The 20,403-nt window shown below is 36.5% G+C and overlaps 1 protein-coding gene across 1 annotated transcript; it reads right to left on the bottom strand.

The window, feature by feature from the left end:
* Positions 1-8,023: 8,023 nt before the first annotated feature.
* nkx1.2la (NK1 transcription factor related 2-like,a) lies at positions 8,024-11,453 on the bottom strand (the record flags this gene model as incomplete). The annotated part of the gene is made up of 2 exons (XM_079635772.1): positions 8,024-8,625; positions 11,243-11,453. The coding sequence occupies 2 exons, from the start codon at positions 11,451-11,453 to the stop codon at positions 8,024-8,026; spliced, it is 813 nt and encodes a 270-aa protein (XP_079491898.1).
* Positions 11,454-20,403: the final 8,950 nt, after the last annotated feature.

The raw sequence follows: 20,403 nt of genomic DNA, 5'->3' as shown, positions 1-20,403 counted from the left end.
TCTCTCTCAGCTGCCACATCAAGCAGTGTTGTGTTGCGTAACAAGACACGGGCCCAATCAAGCACACCGACTCTCAGTGTGATTCCCAAAAGTACGAGATTTTCAATCAGGGTTCGTTCAGAGAAGCATCAGCACAGCATCGGGGGCACATGAGGAAGAATAATTTACTGCACAGATATCTTGTGCAGGATCAGTTAATCTCATACAAAGTTAATTTAAGGAAAGGCAATTCATGAGATTTCAAGACAAGAGGCCTCATCAATGTGAAGGATCCTAGAGCGTTTCTTTCATCGCAGGGGCAGAATCAGCACTCTTTAGTGTGCCATGTTCACCAACGGCCAATAATTGCATTTATATGTTGAATCTTAGCCTGCAACAAAGCTCTGATAGCATCAGTTATTTTGGGTCACGGGCTGCTCCTACAACAGACATCTAATAATATAGCATATTTGCTCACGTGAACCCAGTTGTTTAAGCCAATAACCTGTAAACCTTGTATACGTTTATCTTATTTAGCATTACTTTTACATTATGATCAAGTTTGCTCTGAAGAATGAGAAGTCTGAGACTGCAACCTCTTTTGCCCAGCCATGATAGACTTCATACACTGTAAAAAATAAAACATAGATTTCATTTATATTTAATTAATTAAAATGAGGCAACAGATTACAAGCAATATTATTAATTAAATTTTACAAATTAGAATTGAGTAATAATTAATCAAATTAATTCCTTAAATGTTACACTGTAAAAAATAAAACATAGATGTTATTTATATTTAATTAATAAAAATGAGGCAACAGATTACAAGCAATATTATTAATTAAATTTAACAAATTAGAATTGAGTAATAATTAATCAAATTAATTCCTTAAATGTTACACTGTAAAAAATAAAACATAGATTTTATTTATATTTAATTAATAAAAATGAGGCAACAGATTACAAGCAATATTATGAATTAAATTTAACAAATTAGAATTGAGTAATAATTAATCAAATTAATTCCCTAAATGTTAACCATTTAAAATGAGTAAAATTTACAAAATATATGTTATTGCCAACATTGAAGACACCTGATGTTAACAAGCAGAATCACTGAAGGAGAAAACCATAATTAAAGTCACCATTATGGAGATGAGTGTGTGTTTTAGTTGGGCTCTTCACCCTTAAATAATTAACTTTAAGTTTTATTTGCTGTACGTGAGTTATAACAACCAGATGAACAAACTGTGATCTGATGATGTTGGTTGTGTTTTAACATAATCATTATTTCACAATCATTTGACCTGAATCACTGAACTCAAATGGAGTACAATTTGTGACTTAAGTTAACTTTATTAACTATAGAAGTACTGGCCTTGTACACCATAATATTTTTATCTTTTACAATGTAATTCAAATAATTTCTAAAAAGTTTCTCTTGTACAAAAAACAAACAAACAGACATCATGAATCAGCCTGTGCATCTCAACAATGGTGACATTTATAAAGCATGTTGCAGTGCATTCTGGTTTGCACCAATCACAACTCATTCATGGCTCCCATCATGTATTGCTGCATGAATAAATAATGAGCTCAGAGGTTGTCACCATTGCTGAGATTCATACGCTAAATCTTGATGTCTGTGTGCGCCTAAAAAAAAAAAGAGATATATTTTTTATTATTATTAATTTGATCATTTGGATTCCATTGAAAAGGATAATAATATTATGCAGCTAGAATTAATAAAATAAATTTAACTCATGAATTGGACTCTACATGAGATCAGTGATTCAAGTCAAATGATTGTGAAATTATGAAACACAACCAACACCATCAGATCAACATTTCTTTTTGTTCATCTGGCTGTTATAACTCATGTACAGCAGCCACACAAAACTTAAAGTTATTATTTTAAGGGTCAAGAGCCCAACTAAAACACACACTCATCTCCATAATGGTGACTTTAATTATGGTTTTCTCCTTTAGTGATTCTGCTTGTTAACATCAGGTGTCTTCAATGTTGGCAATAACATATATTTTGTAAATTTTACTCATTTTAAATGGTTAACATTTAAGGAATTAATTAGATTAATTATTACTCAATTCTAATTTGTAAAATTTAATTAATAATATTGCTTGTAATCTGTTGCCTCATTTTAATTAATTAAATTTAAATGAAATCTATGTTTTATTTTTTACAGTGTAAGCTCTTAATTGTTGGCCTGAATAATATTCTCAACATTAGGCCTTGCTAATAATCTAAAAAATCTATTAATTATTCTTTAGTAAAAAAAGCACCATTAAAGAATAATGGTGCCAGATAATCTCACGGCACTGGTTATGCATTACCAGCATAGATTTTGCCCCATGTATACAGTTCTTTAAAGGTAGTTACATCACATCTTTATTCAACATTTATTCCACTGCAATTCCCCCATAGACTTGCTGTACACCGGTACTGCATTTGTCCAGGATCATTTCAATGTTGCATGTATTTTATGATGTCAGAACTTTAAATGTCTAACTACGATGAATAAATCGCAAATTCTGACAAAAGACAGTTGATATAGCACAGTCCGCTTTGGCTTTTACCCAAGATGCCACTGTGGTCACATCATACAACCTGAAAAGCAGCAATAAAAAACACCCCGCTTTTTATTGGGGTGAGTAAAAACAGAATGAAAAGGAAGACAGAAGCTAAAATCAGAAGAGAAACACACACGTAGAGGGAGACTTTCATATTTTGAGTTTAATGGTCCTCTCACTGTTCCCCGCTGTGGCAGACTGTGTATTTGTTCACATTGAGAAACAAGAACACTAGATGTGCGAGTCAGACACGAGAGTAAACATTGCCCCAGGACAGAAGACCAAAATAAAAGCGTGATTTAATGTACGAAGATCTCTTCAGACAAAACAAAAAGAGTCTGCGTCTCATCTCGGTCTGCACATGTTTGTGTAAGAGCCTCCACATAAAGTAGTCCTCCTTGTGTTTAAAGATGGCCACAAATGGAATAGTACAGTACTGCACACTCAGAACTCACATTTTAGGGAAATAGCTATCGGAAGGCGTTGCTTCAGATTTTTGTGCATGACTGAACTGCCCCTCATTAGGCCACATGTATCCCAGCATTCCAGGAAACAATGGGAGAGGAACAGGGTGACTAGAGAAGCCCTTGGCATAAACTCATAAGCTATTCCTTGACCAAAACACTTCACTGTTTTCCCAGCTGCCCCAAAATAGAGCACGCTGTAAATCTCCCACCGCACCATCTCTCTCACACACTGCTCACAGTATTCACCATACACACACTCTCAACAGAATAGACTAGTTCTTAAAGTGTATCATTTGTTACCACTATATACACAAAAATGCTAAAAGAATGACTGTTATCAAACAGTTTCAGAGAGAGAGAGAGAGAGAGAGATTATCCTTTAGCATCCTCATTCATCTCAGTAGAGTTCAGCTGCCAGTCATGTGACTGATATTTTTCATGTCATCTGACTATATTTGATCGACTTGTCAAATTTTTGGAATAATAAAAACTTTAACGTTTTAAAAGGATGCATTTATTTACATTAAAACAGTAATACTGTGAAATATTATTATAAAATCACGTTTTTCTATTTAATTTTTTTAACATTTAAAATAGTGATTTTTCAAGGATCCTGTGATACTGAAGACTAGAGTAATGACAGCATTCAGCTTTACCATTACATGAATAATATAAAAACAGCTATTATAAGTTGTAACAGTACACAATATTACTAATTTTACTGTATTTTTGAGCATCAGAGACTAAAAACCATATAGCTTACAGTTATCTGCCAGCTAACAAGCCAAACCTTGAACCTCTGGTGGTAAAACACAACACTTATTGACCAATCAACACTCAGGACCATAAATAGTTGTTATTAATATAAACATTCAAATTTGCATTAGAAGGTTTTGTTGAGCATCTCACCACTTTTATGAGAAAACTTCAGTATCACAATCAAAATCGACTGTAGGCGGTAGATCCTTTTCCTATTTAGCACCCAAACTCTGGAATAGTCTTCCTAGCGTTGGTCGGGAGGCATACAAACTCTGTCAGTTTAAATATAGACTGAAAAAGCATCTCTTTAACCTGGTATACACATAACACGCTATCATATTTCTATAAATTAAAATCTGTTAAATGATTGTTAAGCTGCATAAAGTATGTCAACTGGAACCAGGAGCACTTCCCACAAACATCCGATGTACTAGTTACATTGTAAGAAGAATGGCATCTACGCTAATTTTAGTCTGTCTGTCTCATCCTTATCCCGAGGTTACCGTAGTAAGCCGGATCCGGTTCATATCCAGATCAGATGAAGGACCTGCACATAGACACGACCACAACACAGCCCTGAATGTCAGCAGAGACCGCGTCAACTAGACTATCTCCTGCGAAGGCCTCATCGACACGGCAGCCATCAGCACAGATGAACCATAAGACCTCTGCACTGACCTATAACCAGCTTTGTCTTCGTCCAGCAGAAGGATCTGGACAAAAAATTTTGAATGATATATCAATACACAATCTGTTTTCTGACTTTGATGCAGCCTGGAATGAAACCATGGCATGTTCATTCATTCGTTTGTTCGACTGAGCCTGGTTTTTTCTCCATTCTGTCACCTGATGGAGTTTGGGTTCCTTGCCACTGTCGCCTCAGGCGTGCTTAGTTGGGGACGCTTAATATTCAACAATATTATTGATCTGACTCTACTGACGCTGTAGGAGGACGATGACATCGCTGTTTTCTGCAGAGCTGCTTCACAGCCGAATTGAACTAATTGAATAATGGATGATCTTTATAATGGAACTGAATCAACACTGAACTGACTTCAGCTTTACAATGACACTTTTTATTCGTTTTAAAGCTGCTTTACATTGAATCAGTGATCACTGTAAAGCTGCTTTTGAAACTGTAAAGCACTTGACTTGACAATTTTGTCTTCACTTCTTCAGTAAAACAATACTAACAAATCAACCAAACACTATCCATAATGTGTCCACAAACTTTGTTCTCGTTCATCATTGAAAATATTTTTTATGCCATGCATTTGCTACGTAATTGTAAAAGAATGTAAAAGAATTGAAGTGATGGACTGTCTCATGAAATACAGAATAACACTTAGCCAGAGAAACACACAGGCATAAGGGCTGGATTCAGCTCCAACACACACACACACACACACACACACACACACACACACACACACACACACACACACACACACACACACACAGAGAAAACATGAACTTGGAAAACAAGTTGTAGTGCGTGCAACAATCACTTCCAATGTCCGATCAAACTTTTATCTCATCTCTGCTGAGAAAACACATGATTTGAAGGGCGAACTGAAGGAAGTTTGGTACAACCAATAAACATTCAATCATTTTATCTGAGTTTTTTTCTCAAACGCTTTGGCTCAATTCTCAAATGAGATTTTTCTCTTACTCAAAACAATAAGTTCAGATCTCTGAACAATTCTCTCACAACAGATTTGAATTTCTTATTGATTTAAGCAAATTGCATGTGAGTAAAAGAGTAAGTACAATTCTTCTACTATATTTGCACAATTACAAAATGCACATGGCCTGTTGAACAAAACTGATGAGATGATTCTCAGTGAAAAATTGTTAAACTCTTCACAACCTCTGAACATTCTTTCATCGTGTGAGCCATCACATGCAAAATGATCCATTCGGTGATCAAAATCTGTCAGACATTCATGTAAATTCCATAAATATGTGACAGGGGATGTTTGCAATGTCTACTAGGTTGGCAAATGGCCTGCCGTTCTAATGAAATAGGAATCACAATCTCAAGTTTGTAAAACATAAGGAGTTTGCCCAGCACAATCACTACCATTTTTGAACATGGAGGAACTTCACAACCCTAAACAGCAACACATTTATTTTTGTAGAAATATGTTACATATCAACTGAAAATTCACAGTTGCTTATTCGTGGAAGAGCAATATGAAGATATGGAAGAATATGTGGTGGTGTTAGTGGAAGACATGTAAGAGAGTTTCTAATAATGAAAAAGCAACTGAACTTTTAGTTGACATGTAACACATTTCTACAAAAATAAATGTACTGTACAAACAAAAATTCTATTTTTTTTTTTTGTGTACTACAGTACTGACTTCCCGAAATATGTAAGCCCGGCCTCGGTGTGATATACAGACATTATTATATAGTATAGAAAGCAGCCAGTGCCAACAAAAAAGTAGGAAAAACTGTGAAATTAGTTTAGAACTAATATTTCCATGTTGAAAAAACATGAAACATTTTTAACAGTGTTGCTCACACAATGACTGACACAATAACTGTTTTGAAGCATCAAATAAATGCTTTGGAGGAGTTACATGTTGCAGACATGCAGTAGAGTTCTGATGTTCCTGCAAACAGTTGTGACAATTTCACTTACAGTTTAGATCATGTTAAGACTGTTTCGAAAAATGAGCCAAAACTGTTATTGTAAGGGTTTAACTGTGAGAACATTCAGCACAGGCCTAATTCAATTCATTCTAAATCAACTGTCACGTCAATCTAATGAGATCTGGTTCAGCACTGGCCTCTAGTGGTCATATTGTGTTATAGTATTGTGTAGTAGGCTATTGCCTGCAGTGCCACTCAGATCAATATTTCCCAGGCCCTCTTGATCTTGATCATACACTTTAAAGCTGTTATTCGTGCTGCTCCATTGATCTAGACATAAAATATGCAAACTGTACACAATATACACACTGCTGAATTTCAACACAAATACAAACAAAATACTGCTGCAAGTAAGAATAATACATGCTATTCTAGTGTGCTGTTTGCATAGGCTACTTCAAATTGCATACGTATCAAATGTAGACATCAAGGGGATTATGCATATGTTATATATTTTACTATTTTATTTAAGTCATATAGCTGTTTACTTTTTATTTTTTGCACCATCATTTAAGCAAACAATTTCAGAAATGTCTCAAATAATGGACTCAATCTCTTCTATAAGTGTTCAGGTGACGCCACCTAGTGTTTATGAAGAGAATACACAATGTAACCTGGTATTATGTATTGGTGAAGAAAAAAATTATAATAATGACATAGTGATCAATACACTGTTACCCCTTGTCTATTTCTGATTGATACAAAAAATCAAATGACCTTCAGATTTTATTGTTACTGATGACATCATCAACATGTTTCTACATTGTAATAAACATCAATGTCTTTAAATAAGTTCCTTAAAGTCCCTCTGTAGTAAATATATTTTTGATCGCCAAAATTACAAATTTAAACATGTTTACACCCATGCCTCATTTAGTATACGTGGGTTCTATAAATATGCAAATTAGCCCCGCCTCCACTCACTAACTCCAGAGATCCACTTCTTGACGATCACACGTTGACCTGTGGTTACAAGGTAGTTTGTGACGTCAGAAACACCAGCAATTTTAAACCGCGTTTTTTGTTTTAAGGAGAAAATACTCCGCAATGGTGTTGACTTATGAATTTGCACATGGTTTGTCTTAAGCATATTAAAAACACCACATAGAAATATAAACAGCATTAAAAGCTTTGGTTTCACCACAGGGGGACTTTAAAGAATGTGATGCTATAATCTACAGTGATGTAGCCTATCAAACTGCTAACATGAATAGGCTAATAGAAGATACACATATAGCCTACAATCCAGCTCTAAGATTTAAAGTGGGTGGTTGTCAGGGTGGACCATGATTAGATTCTCAGATCATCTGTTCTTACAATTGCATTTGTGAGAGCATATCTTTCAGATTGATCATTCTTGAGGCCCAGGGTTTGGTCCATCTTATCTGTATTTCTGCTCACAGCTGTCAGTGAAAACAGTTTATCTAAATTCATGTTAGGCCTAATCAATTATTAGGCTACATCAAGCCAAGAACAATCCCATCCTGCTGAGGATCATTCAACAAGTAAGCCACTTTATATATTCACATTTACAAGTAGTCTATGATCATTCCTTCTTTCAGACTTCATAAGTGGGGAAAGAAGGCTGGCTGAAGGAAGCCATCAGGCAAAAACGGATGCAAGAGCCCACCGGAAGATGCCAGGTGCACCGGGCCAGAATGAAAGATCACGTTCCCGGAGCTAAATGTAGGGTGGAGGGCAGATGTGGACCCACAGGTCGAGCTGATGTTGGGCAGAGAGTTCGTGCCGGGTTGCAGGGAACTCTCAACACCAGGGTTCTGCTTCTTCCACTTGGTTCTTCGGTTCTGGAACCAAATCTTGACTTGGGTTTCAGTCAGGCTCAAGGACAGCGCGAGATTTAGTCGCTCGCATACGGATAAATAACGCGTGGTGCGGAATTTGTTCTCCAAAGCCACCAGCTGTTCGTAGGTGAACGCGGTTCTGGCGCGCCGCGGCTTCGCGCAGCTGTGATCTGAGCGACGCCGCCGCTGACGCGACACATCATCCGGCGCTGGAGTGATTCTCTCTTCACCTGCTTCATCCGGATCTTCACAGGGAGAAAAGCCCGATCTTAAGCTTCTGAGAGAGGCTGATGAGTCCAAGTCAACATCGGGATCAGGAGGATGCAGTCTGACGCAGCTTTGATGGTCATCAGCTGATTGATCTCCTGCCAGTAAAAATCCATATGTCAAGTGTCTTTCTGGTAGGTTATGTTTTTAGTAAATGTACATTTTAGTAAAAACCGAAGAAGAACCTCAGACAAGAGTGGAAATGAATTTATCTATTTTTAGTAGCCAATTATCATTTGACCTTGCCTTATCTGAAAGTTTAAATCCGTTTTAAAAGCTTGAAATTGATCACAGGCCTTAAAGGGATAGTTCACCCAAAAATGAAAATCCCATAATTTACTCACCCTCCTCAAGCCATATGACTTTCTTCTTACAGCCAAACACAGAGTTAGCCTATATTAAAACAAATATTCTGTCTCTTTTAAGCTTTGTAATGGGAGTGAACAGTAACTGATATTTTGAAGTCCAAAAAAGTGCATCCATCCATCACAAAGGTTATCCATTTGACTCCAGTGGGTTAATAAAGGCCATCTGAAGCAGAGCGATGCGTTTTTTAAGTTTATAAACTATGATCACTAGTTTCCGATAACGGCCGCAGTGACCGACATAGGAGTATCGTAAGCTTAGGTGAGATAGACCCCTCTTGCGTTTCAAAAAAATAGGGCAACCAACTCAAGCTCCTCTGACATTCCTCAATAAAAATTCTCCCTTTAGACTTATAATTCGTGACCAGTGTTTTGTTTTGCTCTATCCGCTGCGCTTCCGCGTTCGTCAAAACATGCGTCAGGTCAGAGGTCACTCTTCCGCCGGAGCTCGATTCGCGTAGCCTATACGGCCGTTACCGGAAGCCAATGATTATAGTTTATAAAGTTATAGATATGGATACTTTTCTTACAAAAATGCATTGCTTCGCTTCAGAAGGCCTTTATTAACCCCGGGAGCCGTATGGATTACTTTTATGATGGATGGATGCACTTTTTAGGGCTTCAAAATCTATTCACTCCCATTATAAAGCTTGGAAGAGCCAGGAATTTTTTTTTTATATAACTCTGATTAAGTTTGGCTTGAGGGTTAGTAAATTATGGGATAATTTTCATTTTTGGGTGAACTAACCCTTTAAAAATAGACAGAAAGAGTGCTGCTATGTGTTCTGTTTGGTATTTTGGCTGGCAATGAGCTTTTAGTTAAGAGTAAAAAAAATATATATTTAAATTTAAAATGTAAAATTATAAATCTGAGGTGCTCTATACAGCACCCGTATAGGTGAAAATGCATAGGCTGTGAATACAATTTTTAAGCTTTTTTTATATTCATTATTGTTTTGAATTGGCCTAATAATAATCAGAATTTCCACTTATTCTAGTAGGCTAATGTAAGGCCTTTAAGTACAGACAAAAATATAGAATTCAGATAGCCAGAATTCAACTGATGTATAGCCTAATAGCCTATATTTTGAATGCGGTCAAAAATGAACAGTTTACAATAGGCCCTACAATAAAAAAAGTAAAAAAAAATAATAATAATAATAACAGTAACTAGATAAGAAATTAGTTATCAAAATAAATCGTAAGCATGTAATGAGCTGAAGAAAGTCTTGGGTAACTGGCAGCTATAAATGGGCTGACTATTAAACAAATGAATGAGGAGCGCTGTAGCTAAAGTCCTGTAGAGGAATAGGGGGAGGCTGTAACTGTGTTGATTTCCAGGAAAGACTGGCGTGGAATGGACCATAATCCCCCAACAATTTCTAAATCACAAATCGCCTCAAATGTCATGTTGCGGAAAGAAACCCTAGTTAAATCCAGCTCTGCCATCAAGCCATGACGCGCTAATGGAGTTTCATATTTGTCGGCAGATCAATAAATGTCATCTATTTAAAGGGAAGTTTTAATCGAACGATATTTGGGATCAGACATGGCAGGGGTTTGAAGTTTGGAGCCGCAAGCTGCTGGAGGGAGATATGCAGCATCCAGTAATGGGATATCGATCAAAGTGAGCGCAGGCATCCTCAATGGGACGATTTAAACAATTATCTGCCCTGACTGTCCCAATGGCAATCACTTACTCAGCTGCGGCTGCTTAAAGAAAACGCGGTCTTGGAAATGAGGGGAAGGTCAAATTCTACCATGATAGGCTACATTACACAAAACATCTATTTGGAAGAGATCTAGCCTACAGTGAAAAACGTTTATTTAATGTTTAACCGTTTTTTACTATAGCCTATGTGAAAATAATTCATACAAATAGGCGTAAGTCTAATGACAAAATAATAAAAATTTAGAGTTTGTTTATTTTTTTCATTCACAATTAGATGGGATATATGGCATCTCTAAGGTGACCCAAAGACAAGGTTTTGTAGTCTATGTATTAATAAAATCTATTAGGCTTTTTTAACATGTAAGAATAGCTATAGAAGTTACGTTTCAATAGCGTTTCAGAACAACGTTTTGGTAAAAGTTGGATTAAGTTAGGCAGATGCGCGAACACACGGCGCGAACGTCAGAAGTAACAGCTGCTCGATCTCTGCCTGTATCACGTAGTATTTGTTACATTATAGTTACACATCACATATAAGTGTTTTGTTTAAAATGCGAGATGAAGCTCAATCAATTGCGGCCAAAAAAAGCAGATTTTTTTAAATCAAAAGTTAACCCGCTTTAAAGTCACGTTTTAATTCTCACTCTGATTTTATTATGAATCGTATTTCATGCTCACCTATATTATTGCAGACGGAAAGCGATCCTTTCCCGTTGCGCTGTTCCTCCAAACTTCCAAATTCTGTATTTTCTGAAGAGGATGTCTGCTCTTCCTCTGATACCGCTGTCCTTTTACTTGTAAACTTTTTGGGATCCAATATGTCAATAATCGAAAATGAAATCCGATGACCTGATGTTGTTTTCATCCCGGACTCCTGGTATTGAAGCATTTTGCAGTTCCAGTAGTATGCTCTCTTATGTGTATTCTCGTAGTAAGCAGGCAGCTTCTCGTCGGGTCGGATGTCAGTGGATGAAGGTGTGCTCGAGCTCTTTAACAGGTCCATTAGAGGAGACGCGTGAACACGAGCGTTTAACGGGATCCCTTTCTATTGGCTGAGAGCGTTCAGTACTTAAACCTACGCTCATTTCAATCAATACAATATGGACAAGTTCCCAGGATGACAAGTGGCATAACTCAAGAAACTGTTGCATCTAAACCTTACAGTCTACACTCTTCAATGTTCGTTTGCACTGTGTGTTTACAAGAACATTTTTACACAGTATAATGTTCTTGGGTGAGCTGTATAGTGTATTTTTCAGAGATTTGTATTGTGATTTGTGTCAAAAATTATTCAAAAAGTAACAGTTTTAGTAACAAATGAGAAATATTATGATTGCATCCCTCAATAAAACTGCCAATATTGCTGTCAAATATTCTTTTTCTGGCAAATAAATGATTATGTATTATAGGTCAGTGCAGTGTGTTGGCTTATTTCATGGAGTCAATAGCTTAAGCCATTCAGTATCTTCACGTTCACTACGTGGCATCAATCTGCCAAAGCTTGTGATAGATCAATAAATGTGTGTCCGGCACTGATAAATGAGGCGCTACTGTTACTGCTAGTGATTTATATATCTCTTATTCAGTTCCCCAAAATACATACATAAAAATAAAGCTATTCCATACAATATATAACAACCTGAGATATTTACAAGGGCCACACTAAAGGGATCATTAACATAAAAATGACAAGTCTGCCATCAAAAGAAGACATTTTGAAAAATGTCTTAGTGTTGTTCTTGTTCAAAGTTAAATCTGGTTTGGACCACACCATTGTTCAAAATATCTTCTTTTGTGTTCCACAGAAGAAAGAAAATCATACAGGTTTTTGAAATGAAGGGGAGCAAATGACAGAATTTTAAAAACTAACTCTTTCTAATGTGATTGGTTTAGATGGCAAAATATCCAGCCAAATTTCATTTATTTCAAAGGAAGATTACTTAAAAAATGTTGGGTGTTTTAACCCAATTTTGGGTCAAATATGGACAAACCCAAACGTTGGATCAAAAATGCAAGGTTAAAAATGTAACCCAATGGCTGGGTTTTTCCATATTTGACCCAAAAGTGTACCGTGTAAATCTGAGGTGAACTAACTTTAAACGTCCAAAAAAGGTAATCACAAAAATGCCTATCTCCACAAGTTAGATATTCAAAAAAATGTAAGCAGCTTTAAATGTGCAAATACGCACTGTAGATCAAAAAGACAAGTGCATTTGCAGAATACCACACACACACACGCACCATATCTAAACATTGTCCACACCTCAGATCACAGATGTGTATTCCTCTCCTCTCCTTTATGAAACAGAGCGACTCCACCTCCCCTGTTCTGCCATTCAGTGCATTTCTGCTTGTTTGCTGGCAGTGTGTGTTTAGTGCTTGTAACATGCTCAAACTTCAGACGGTCACTGTCCGAACAGGGACTGTTTGCTTGCATTAGCATGTCTAAGCCCGGTGGCTTGCACTGACTGAGCTCCATAAGAAAGGAGGCTGAAGTCTTTCCTGCAAGTTTACAACTTCCTCTCTGTAGGCCTGACACTGTGCACATCTGTTTACACGGGACCAAAGCACAAAAGTGTGGCCCAGGGGGCACAACGCAGACTCAGGTACTGGAGATAAAGAACACACAAGAGGTAAGGTGGAGAGATTGAGGACAGCAGCTGCTGGGGCCGAGAGGAAAACTATGGGCGCACTGTACGGGGAGAGGAGCACACTTATGGACAAACCTCCCCACTGTTCCTGCGTCCCCACCTCCTGACCAATAAACTCATCAGAGCGCTACGAAGGTCTGCTAAATGTCCAATCATTCATGTAGTCGCGTCTCGAGGTGGAGCTCTGTTTACGGATGGGCATGTACTCTTTGTTTGACTTTGTCTCTTTATCCTATCCAGAGTGCAGATGGACAATAGAATGGGAAACTGTTGAAATTTCACTCTTTTGAAGATTACAACTTCAAGGCACTAAAATCCTGTGGATTCGCCTCTTTAAATGGGGAAAAGAGACTTTAAAAATCTTACGAGGGGCGTAAAGAGTTTAATCTGTCTCTGAAAAGTGATGCTGGTTACAGTGCTTTAAAGCAGCATTGCTTTGATTTTCCTAGAGCGTTCTGTTCAGGTCAATTTATCCCAAACCACTTGCAGATTTTGAAATAATGTGTTCTGTAGATAATTTCAGCCTTAAAAGGTTAGTTCACCCAAAAATGAAAATCCTGTCAGTAATTACTCACCCTCGTGTTGTTCTAACCCCGTAAGACTTTCGTTCATCTTTGGAACACAAATTAAGATATTTTCGATACAGTAAAAGAGCACTAATTGCATGTAATTTAAAAGCATTCAATTTGCAGGATGTGTGTAATAAATTAATTGCACAATACTTGTTAAACAGTGCTCGCAATTATCTTTAAGAAAGCCTTTGAATCCTATAAAACACATGAACACAAAAGAACTGGAAGCCAATTACTGTGCATATGCAGCATATGTGTCAAAAACACAATGGACAGAAATCATTAGACCAAAACTTTTGGGCATTACGCGAGAGCGATGTTTTAGGACGTCTAGGCGGACACAAGGTCGGTAGCACTGTTTGGTAATTGCACGAACGCTTCTACCTGTTCAGCAGCAGGCGTAATGAAGGCTTGCTGGCAGCGTCCGGGACGGGTGAGCGCGTCTGGCAGATGCTGACATACAGCAGATGTGGAAAGTGGCTGGGTGATTTGTTAAGGGCCTGGATCATAGCAAAAGAGGGCAATTACACCAGGGGACACTGTCACACATTCATGGACATTGGACCTTTTTACAAACACACACTCTTTCCCTGAGGTAAAGGTCAGTTCACTACAGACTTTAAACATGTTTACATTACAGCCATCACACAACTGGCAAAAGACAGAAGAGACAACTAGAGAATCCAGCCATAATATAATACGAATGTTCTTTAAATTGTCCAAAAAAAGTGGACAATGGAAAAAAGTTTGACACCAGTTCGGAATAGAATAGAATAGAATAGAGATTTGATTTCCAAACCAGGACTGGTGGATAAGAACATCCAATTACATTATGGTTAAAAATTAAATTCCTTGAAAAAAAAAAAAAAAACAGGGAATATATAGGCCTACCTTGAATCTTAACCTAAGCTGAATTGAATTGGTCTTTGTTTGTGAAAGAAACAAACAGAGAAAATATGTTTCTTAAGAATTGTCAAGAAAAGTGGTGAATGGAAAAAAGTTTGACACCAGATCTGAATAGAATAGAAAAGAATAGAGATTTGACTTCCAAACCGGGCCTGGTGGAAAATTAAATAAAATTACATTGTTTAAAATAAAATCTTTAAATAAATAAAACAAATAAAATACCTTGAATCTTAAGCTGAATTGAATTGGTCTCTGTTTGTGAAAGAAACTAACGGAGACATTTTTTTTCTTAAAATTGTCAATAAAAACACAAAATGGTGTTTGAAAAAAGTGGTTAATAGAAAAAAATTGGCACCGGTGCTGAGCTGAACAGAACAGAATAGAATAGAATAGAATAGAATAGAATGAGCCATTTAATAGCGCTTTCAGTACACCCAAAGTGCTTTACAATCATATCAGGGGGTCTCTCCTCAACCACCACCACGATTTTGAAAAGAATAGAATAGAATAGAATAGAATAGAATAGAATAGAATAGAATAGAATAGAATAGAATAGAATAGAATAGAATAGAATAGAATAGAATAGAATAAAATAAAATAGAATAGAGATTTGACTTCAAAACCAAGCCTGGAGGAAAATTACATAAAATGACATTGTTTAAAATAAAATCTTTAAATAAAACAAATAAAATACCTTGAATCTTAAGCTGAATTGAATTGGTCTCTGTTTGTGAAAGAAACAAACAGAGACAATTATTTTCTTAAAATTGTCACACAAAAAAACAAGTGGTGTTTGGAAAAAGTGGAAGTTTGACACTGATGATGAATTAATATAATATAATATAATATAATATAATATAATATAATATAATATAATATAATATAATATTAGCTCTCCTTGCTAACAACAACTGCATTGAGACTGATGGAAAAATAATATAAAATTATAAATAAAATAAAAAAAGGCCATCAAATAAAATGATCTTCCTTAAAATGTAATTCCCTAATTATGAGATGGTGGGTAAAAGAAAATCTTATCCGAAAAGCTGAATTTACCTCTGCCTTCCGCCATCTCTTTCATGGTCTTTCAATGTCAGTAGAAATGACAGGACTCTGTGCGCGGTGTATACCTCTATTGGCAGCTGTCACACTGGAAATGCACCCACATCTATGTTTTGTGTCAGGTGTTTAGAGATGCACACACTAAATGTATGCGGAGACGCCAGACTTCATTGGCCGAGATGGCGTATAACCCCAGATGCTACACAGAGAGGCAGGATGCCTTCAGGACTGCAGTATAATCACAGAGTCCTCTGTCAATGGACACTTGGGTTAGCACACTGCAAATGTTGAGTGTAAAAGAAAGCATTACACACGGTTTAAGGTTATGGGCCGCAGTCGATGTGATGTTCTGTCACTCAGCGCTTGCATTGATTGCTCATTGTTCGCAGAAGGTCGCATCATAATTCATTAAATCTTAACGAGTCCCCCTGGAACCACCTGCACGCCTTTCCTCAATTGCCCCTTTAAATTACGAGCGACTCTCATGCTCGGCGAGCTCAAAAATGAAGATATATTCTCCATGTAAAGAAGAGAGCTATTAGTAACATTTAAACAGCCCTCTTTAAAGCCAGGGGAGGCTGACTTTATGAAGGGCAATTAGGTACTCACTATAATTGATAATTTATACTCATCACAATTAGGCAGTATAAATAGGGTGTCTGGGATTAATGGTTATGGCTGTTCGGAGAGCCAGAGACACTGGGCAGACCTGGTCAGGCATGGCTGATGGAGTGGAAGGAGGCAGAACTGAATTCATCTCTATTTGTGGAGGAAACAGATTGTGTTTGTCCCTTCAACACACACCCGAATCATCCAACGGTTCCCTCACCTTCAGATTGATTTGTTGGTAATGCATTTTAAAAATGCCTGCATTGCAGCTTAAAATGGGCAAGCACTGTTTCTCGAGACATGGGACAAAACGCGTCCCACAATCTTATCTGCAATTATGAGAAAATAAAGGCAATCTTTTCAGTTTGATATTAATCAGAAGTGATAACTAGCATTTTGTAAATGTTATTTTAAACATTTTATCTCATTATTATTACTCACTATCCATAAAACCAGCTGTCCTCGAAGATAACTAAATAGATACTTCATATAGATTAAAATAGTTAATATTAAAAATAAATCAGCATCTTTAAACGCATCCTGAAAAATTTTCCTTAAAGTTTTTTAGCTTTTAGTATGAATATGTTAGCCTTAAGGTTATGAATAAGCTGTGTTCCAAACAATGACAAAATTAGCATTTTGGAGATATAAGCATTCAAAACTTAGTCTCTCACTTCCTCTAAAATGGATCAAGGATTTTTATGACATCATCGCGGACTTCAGCTTCTCATCACATCTTCTGTCCAATCAAAAGCTCTCTAGAATCTAAAGCCCCGTACGCTATAAATACCACATGACCAAAGCGACCGTTGACACGTCACGGAGCAATATGGGTCGGAGATGTGTGTTCGGTTGCTCAAACGCTCGAGTTTAATTACATTTTTCAACTGTACGTTGGTTAAAAATGAAATGGCTAGAATTTATTCACACCTCTACTATTGAATCCAACGTATCATCAGCGCTCGGGTTCGCTTCCATGGTGCTACAGTCTGTGAGGAAAACTAAACGCTATTGGCTATTTGAAAAGGGGGAGGAGCCATTCAATATGTCCCGCCTTAGCTTCCTGTTTCAGTGGAAATTACGTCAACGCATCATACAAAGCTGTGCGCTCCAAAGCACTTCAGTGGGCCTTTAAATAAAACATTTCTACATTTCTTCTTCTGTGATGGCCTACTTGACTTTATTTGTATTCTGTTTTACCTTGTTCGATTATTTTTGATTTGTCCTATTATGTTAACTTATGTATTTTGCTGCTTTCTTGACCAAGTCACACTTTTATCCCGTTTAAATAAAGGTTACTTATGGTATACCAGTATGGTATATAAGAACCTAATAAAGGTTCCAGTATTTATGAAAATATTTATAAAATCTGTTATATAAAATTCTGTCCTCGGCCAGAAGGTCCGATATGAATTAAGATATAAGGAGGTTGCATCAAAACGTAAAAATGAATATAGATTTAATCCAAAATAAGTTTTGTCCCAGAACTCAAGAATCATTTCATTTCAATTGACGTTAAATACCCATCATGGATAATGTATGATCATATGCTGTGTTTAGACACTAGACGGCTGAGGTGAAGGTCCTTCATAGCTTTGCTCTCTGTTGACACCAGCATAATTGCTATACTGAGCTCTAGATCAGGCAGTCCTTACTAATCAATAAAGTCTTCACCAGCCATTTCCCCCAGTGATTCTGCTCTCATTTCTCCTCTAATTGTTCTTTTTCACCCAGGAAGGTCTACGGCTACGCCACAAGCAAAAGGTGTGCGAACGTGTGCATGTTTCCTGTTTACTGTAAAATGTAACCTTAAAACAACACTGCAGATGATAATTTGTTCTCCTCTTGACCTTGTGCTCATATGTTTCAAACATTTTCTATTTTTGGTCTGTGCATGTACAGGAATCAAAGTAATCTAGCATAGTATATGCCAATCCATTTTTGTAAATTTTGCTAGACATTTTAAATACAAATTCCTAAAATTGAAAGGAATTTCTAATTATGATGAGATATTTCTCTGATAAAATGTCCCAAATATGACTCTAAGATCCAAGACATCATAAAATGAATATTAATTATAGCTCTAACACCTCCTTTATGTACACCCAACAGTATAAAGTTATGTGTATTTAGGTGTTTACCAAAAATGAGTCTGGGACCCAGGAATAGACTTTTGTCCGCTAGTGGACATTATATTTTAGTGAATTTCTCTGACATCATACATGTCAGAGTTTTAAGTCAGGTAATGTCCTGTAAAGAGCACATTCAGGGCTTTTCAGAGTTTCACAATCTCAACTGACTCTCCTTGGACTTGAAAAATGACTGACATTAATTTAGTGATCAAATGTAACACTGTTATGGAAATATGATAATATTTTGAGTTTCAAATCAAAATATGACTTTCTGTTATGAAACAAGATTATCGATTTCTTACATGTACACAGGACACCAGGACTTAAATGCATTAAATGCATTCATGACCTCGAGACTAGATTACTGTAATGCTCTATTAGCTGGTTGTCCTGCATCCTCAATAAACAAGCTACAGTTAGTCCAAAATGCAGCCGCTAGAGTTCTTACCAGATCAAGAAAATATGATCATATAACACCGATCTTATCATCACTACATTGGTTACCTATAAAGTTCCGTATTAATTATAAGGTATTGTTACTGACTTATAAAGCCCTAAACGGCTTAGCTCCAGTCTATTTAACGGATCTTCTATCGCCCTATAATCCATCGCGCTCTTTAAGATCGCTAAATTCGAGGCTTTTGGTTATACCTAGGATATCTAAGTCCACCAAAGGAGGGAGAGCATTCTCACATTTAGCTCCAAAACTCTGGAATAGCCTTCCTGATACTGTTCGTTGCTCAGACTCGCTCTCCCAGTTCAAAACTAGATTAAAGACGCATCTCTTTAACCAGGCATTCATATAAATGTTTTAATCTTACAGTTAAATCCGGCCTCTAGTTCATAACCGCCAGAGGAGAACTGGCCCCCGACTGAGCCTGGGTTCTCCCAAGGTTTTTTTTTTCTCCATTAGGTCACCTGATGGAGTTTTTCGTTTCCTTGCCACTGTTGCCTTTGGCTTGCTCAGTTGGGGATATTCAATTTAATGAATCAATCAATATTACTATTGATTAGCATTACCAAACATGGACGTTTTATTATTATTTTAATTTAATACTGTGAAGCTGCTTTGATACAATCTGTATTGTGAAAAGCGCTATACAAATATTCTTGACTTGACTTGACTTAAATCCTGTTTATCAGAAATTTTGGGTGAATAAGGAAAGAAATTTCAATATTCCTACAGTATATAAAATATTAGATATTATTATGAAAATCTTGACAATTAATACACACATTATTATTTTTTTCATTACATGTTGCCCCAAGAACACATTAATATGCAAATTAGATACAATGTATAGATACATTGTATAAAATGGGAAAACCCGCTTATGGCTATTTTACTTGCATAAAGCAAAATGGTATATCAAATCATTCTGTTATATATTTCATATTTGAGAATCGTCTTTATACAAAGTTTAGTATATAAAATCCAGAAACCTAAAAATTGATTGGTGGTTTAAAAACAAATAGCATTGTTTTTGCCTACTGTCTATAATGTATTTTTTCCTGGTGTCTGTAGAGGACATAGCATAAAATATGAATAAAATATCATTTCAAAACTTTTTCTTATGCTCTACTAAAAATTGTAATGACACAAAAAAATACTAAATTCACAAAACTTTTTTTTTCTGGGTCTCAGGAGGATATAAAATGGAAAAAGAACATCCATTGAGGTAAAATATCACCTAAACCAATTTATGACATGAAGATAATCCTAATTTCTAGACTGCCTAATCGTTGAGAAATAAAGCTATAAATAATGGCTGACACCTAAGTAAAAAGTAATGCATTTGATTGGCTCTGGCTTTGACAGATGAAAGAACATTTTGATTTGCTGCGAAAAAACATGTCCTTTAATAATCCTATCTATTTTATCACAAAGAGGGCAGATTAATGGATAA

Source organism: Phoxinus phoxinus (assembly GCF_949152265.1).
Source record: "Phoxinus phoxinus genome assembly, chromosome: 14".
Classification (NCBI taxonomy): Eukaryota; Metazoa; Chordata; class Actinopteri; order Cypriniformes; family Leuciscidae; genus Phoxinus; species Phoxinus phoxinus.
Note: the sequence above shows the minus strand (reverse complement) of the source record. Positions and strands in the feature narration are given on the sequence as shown.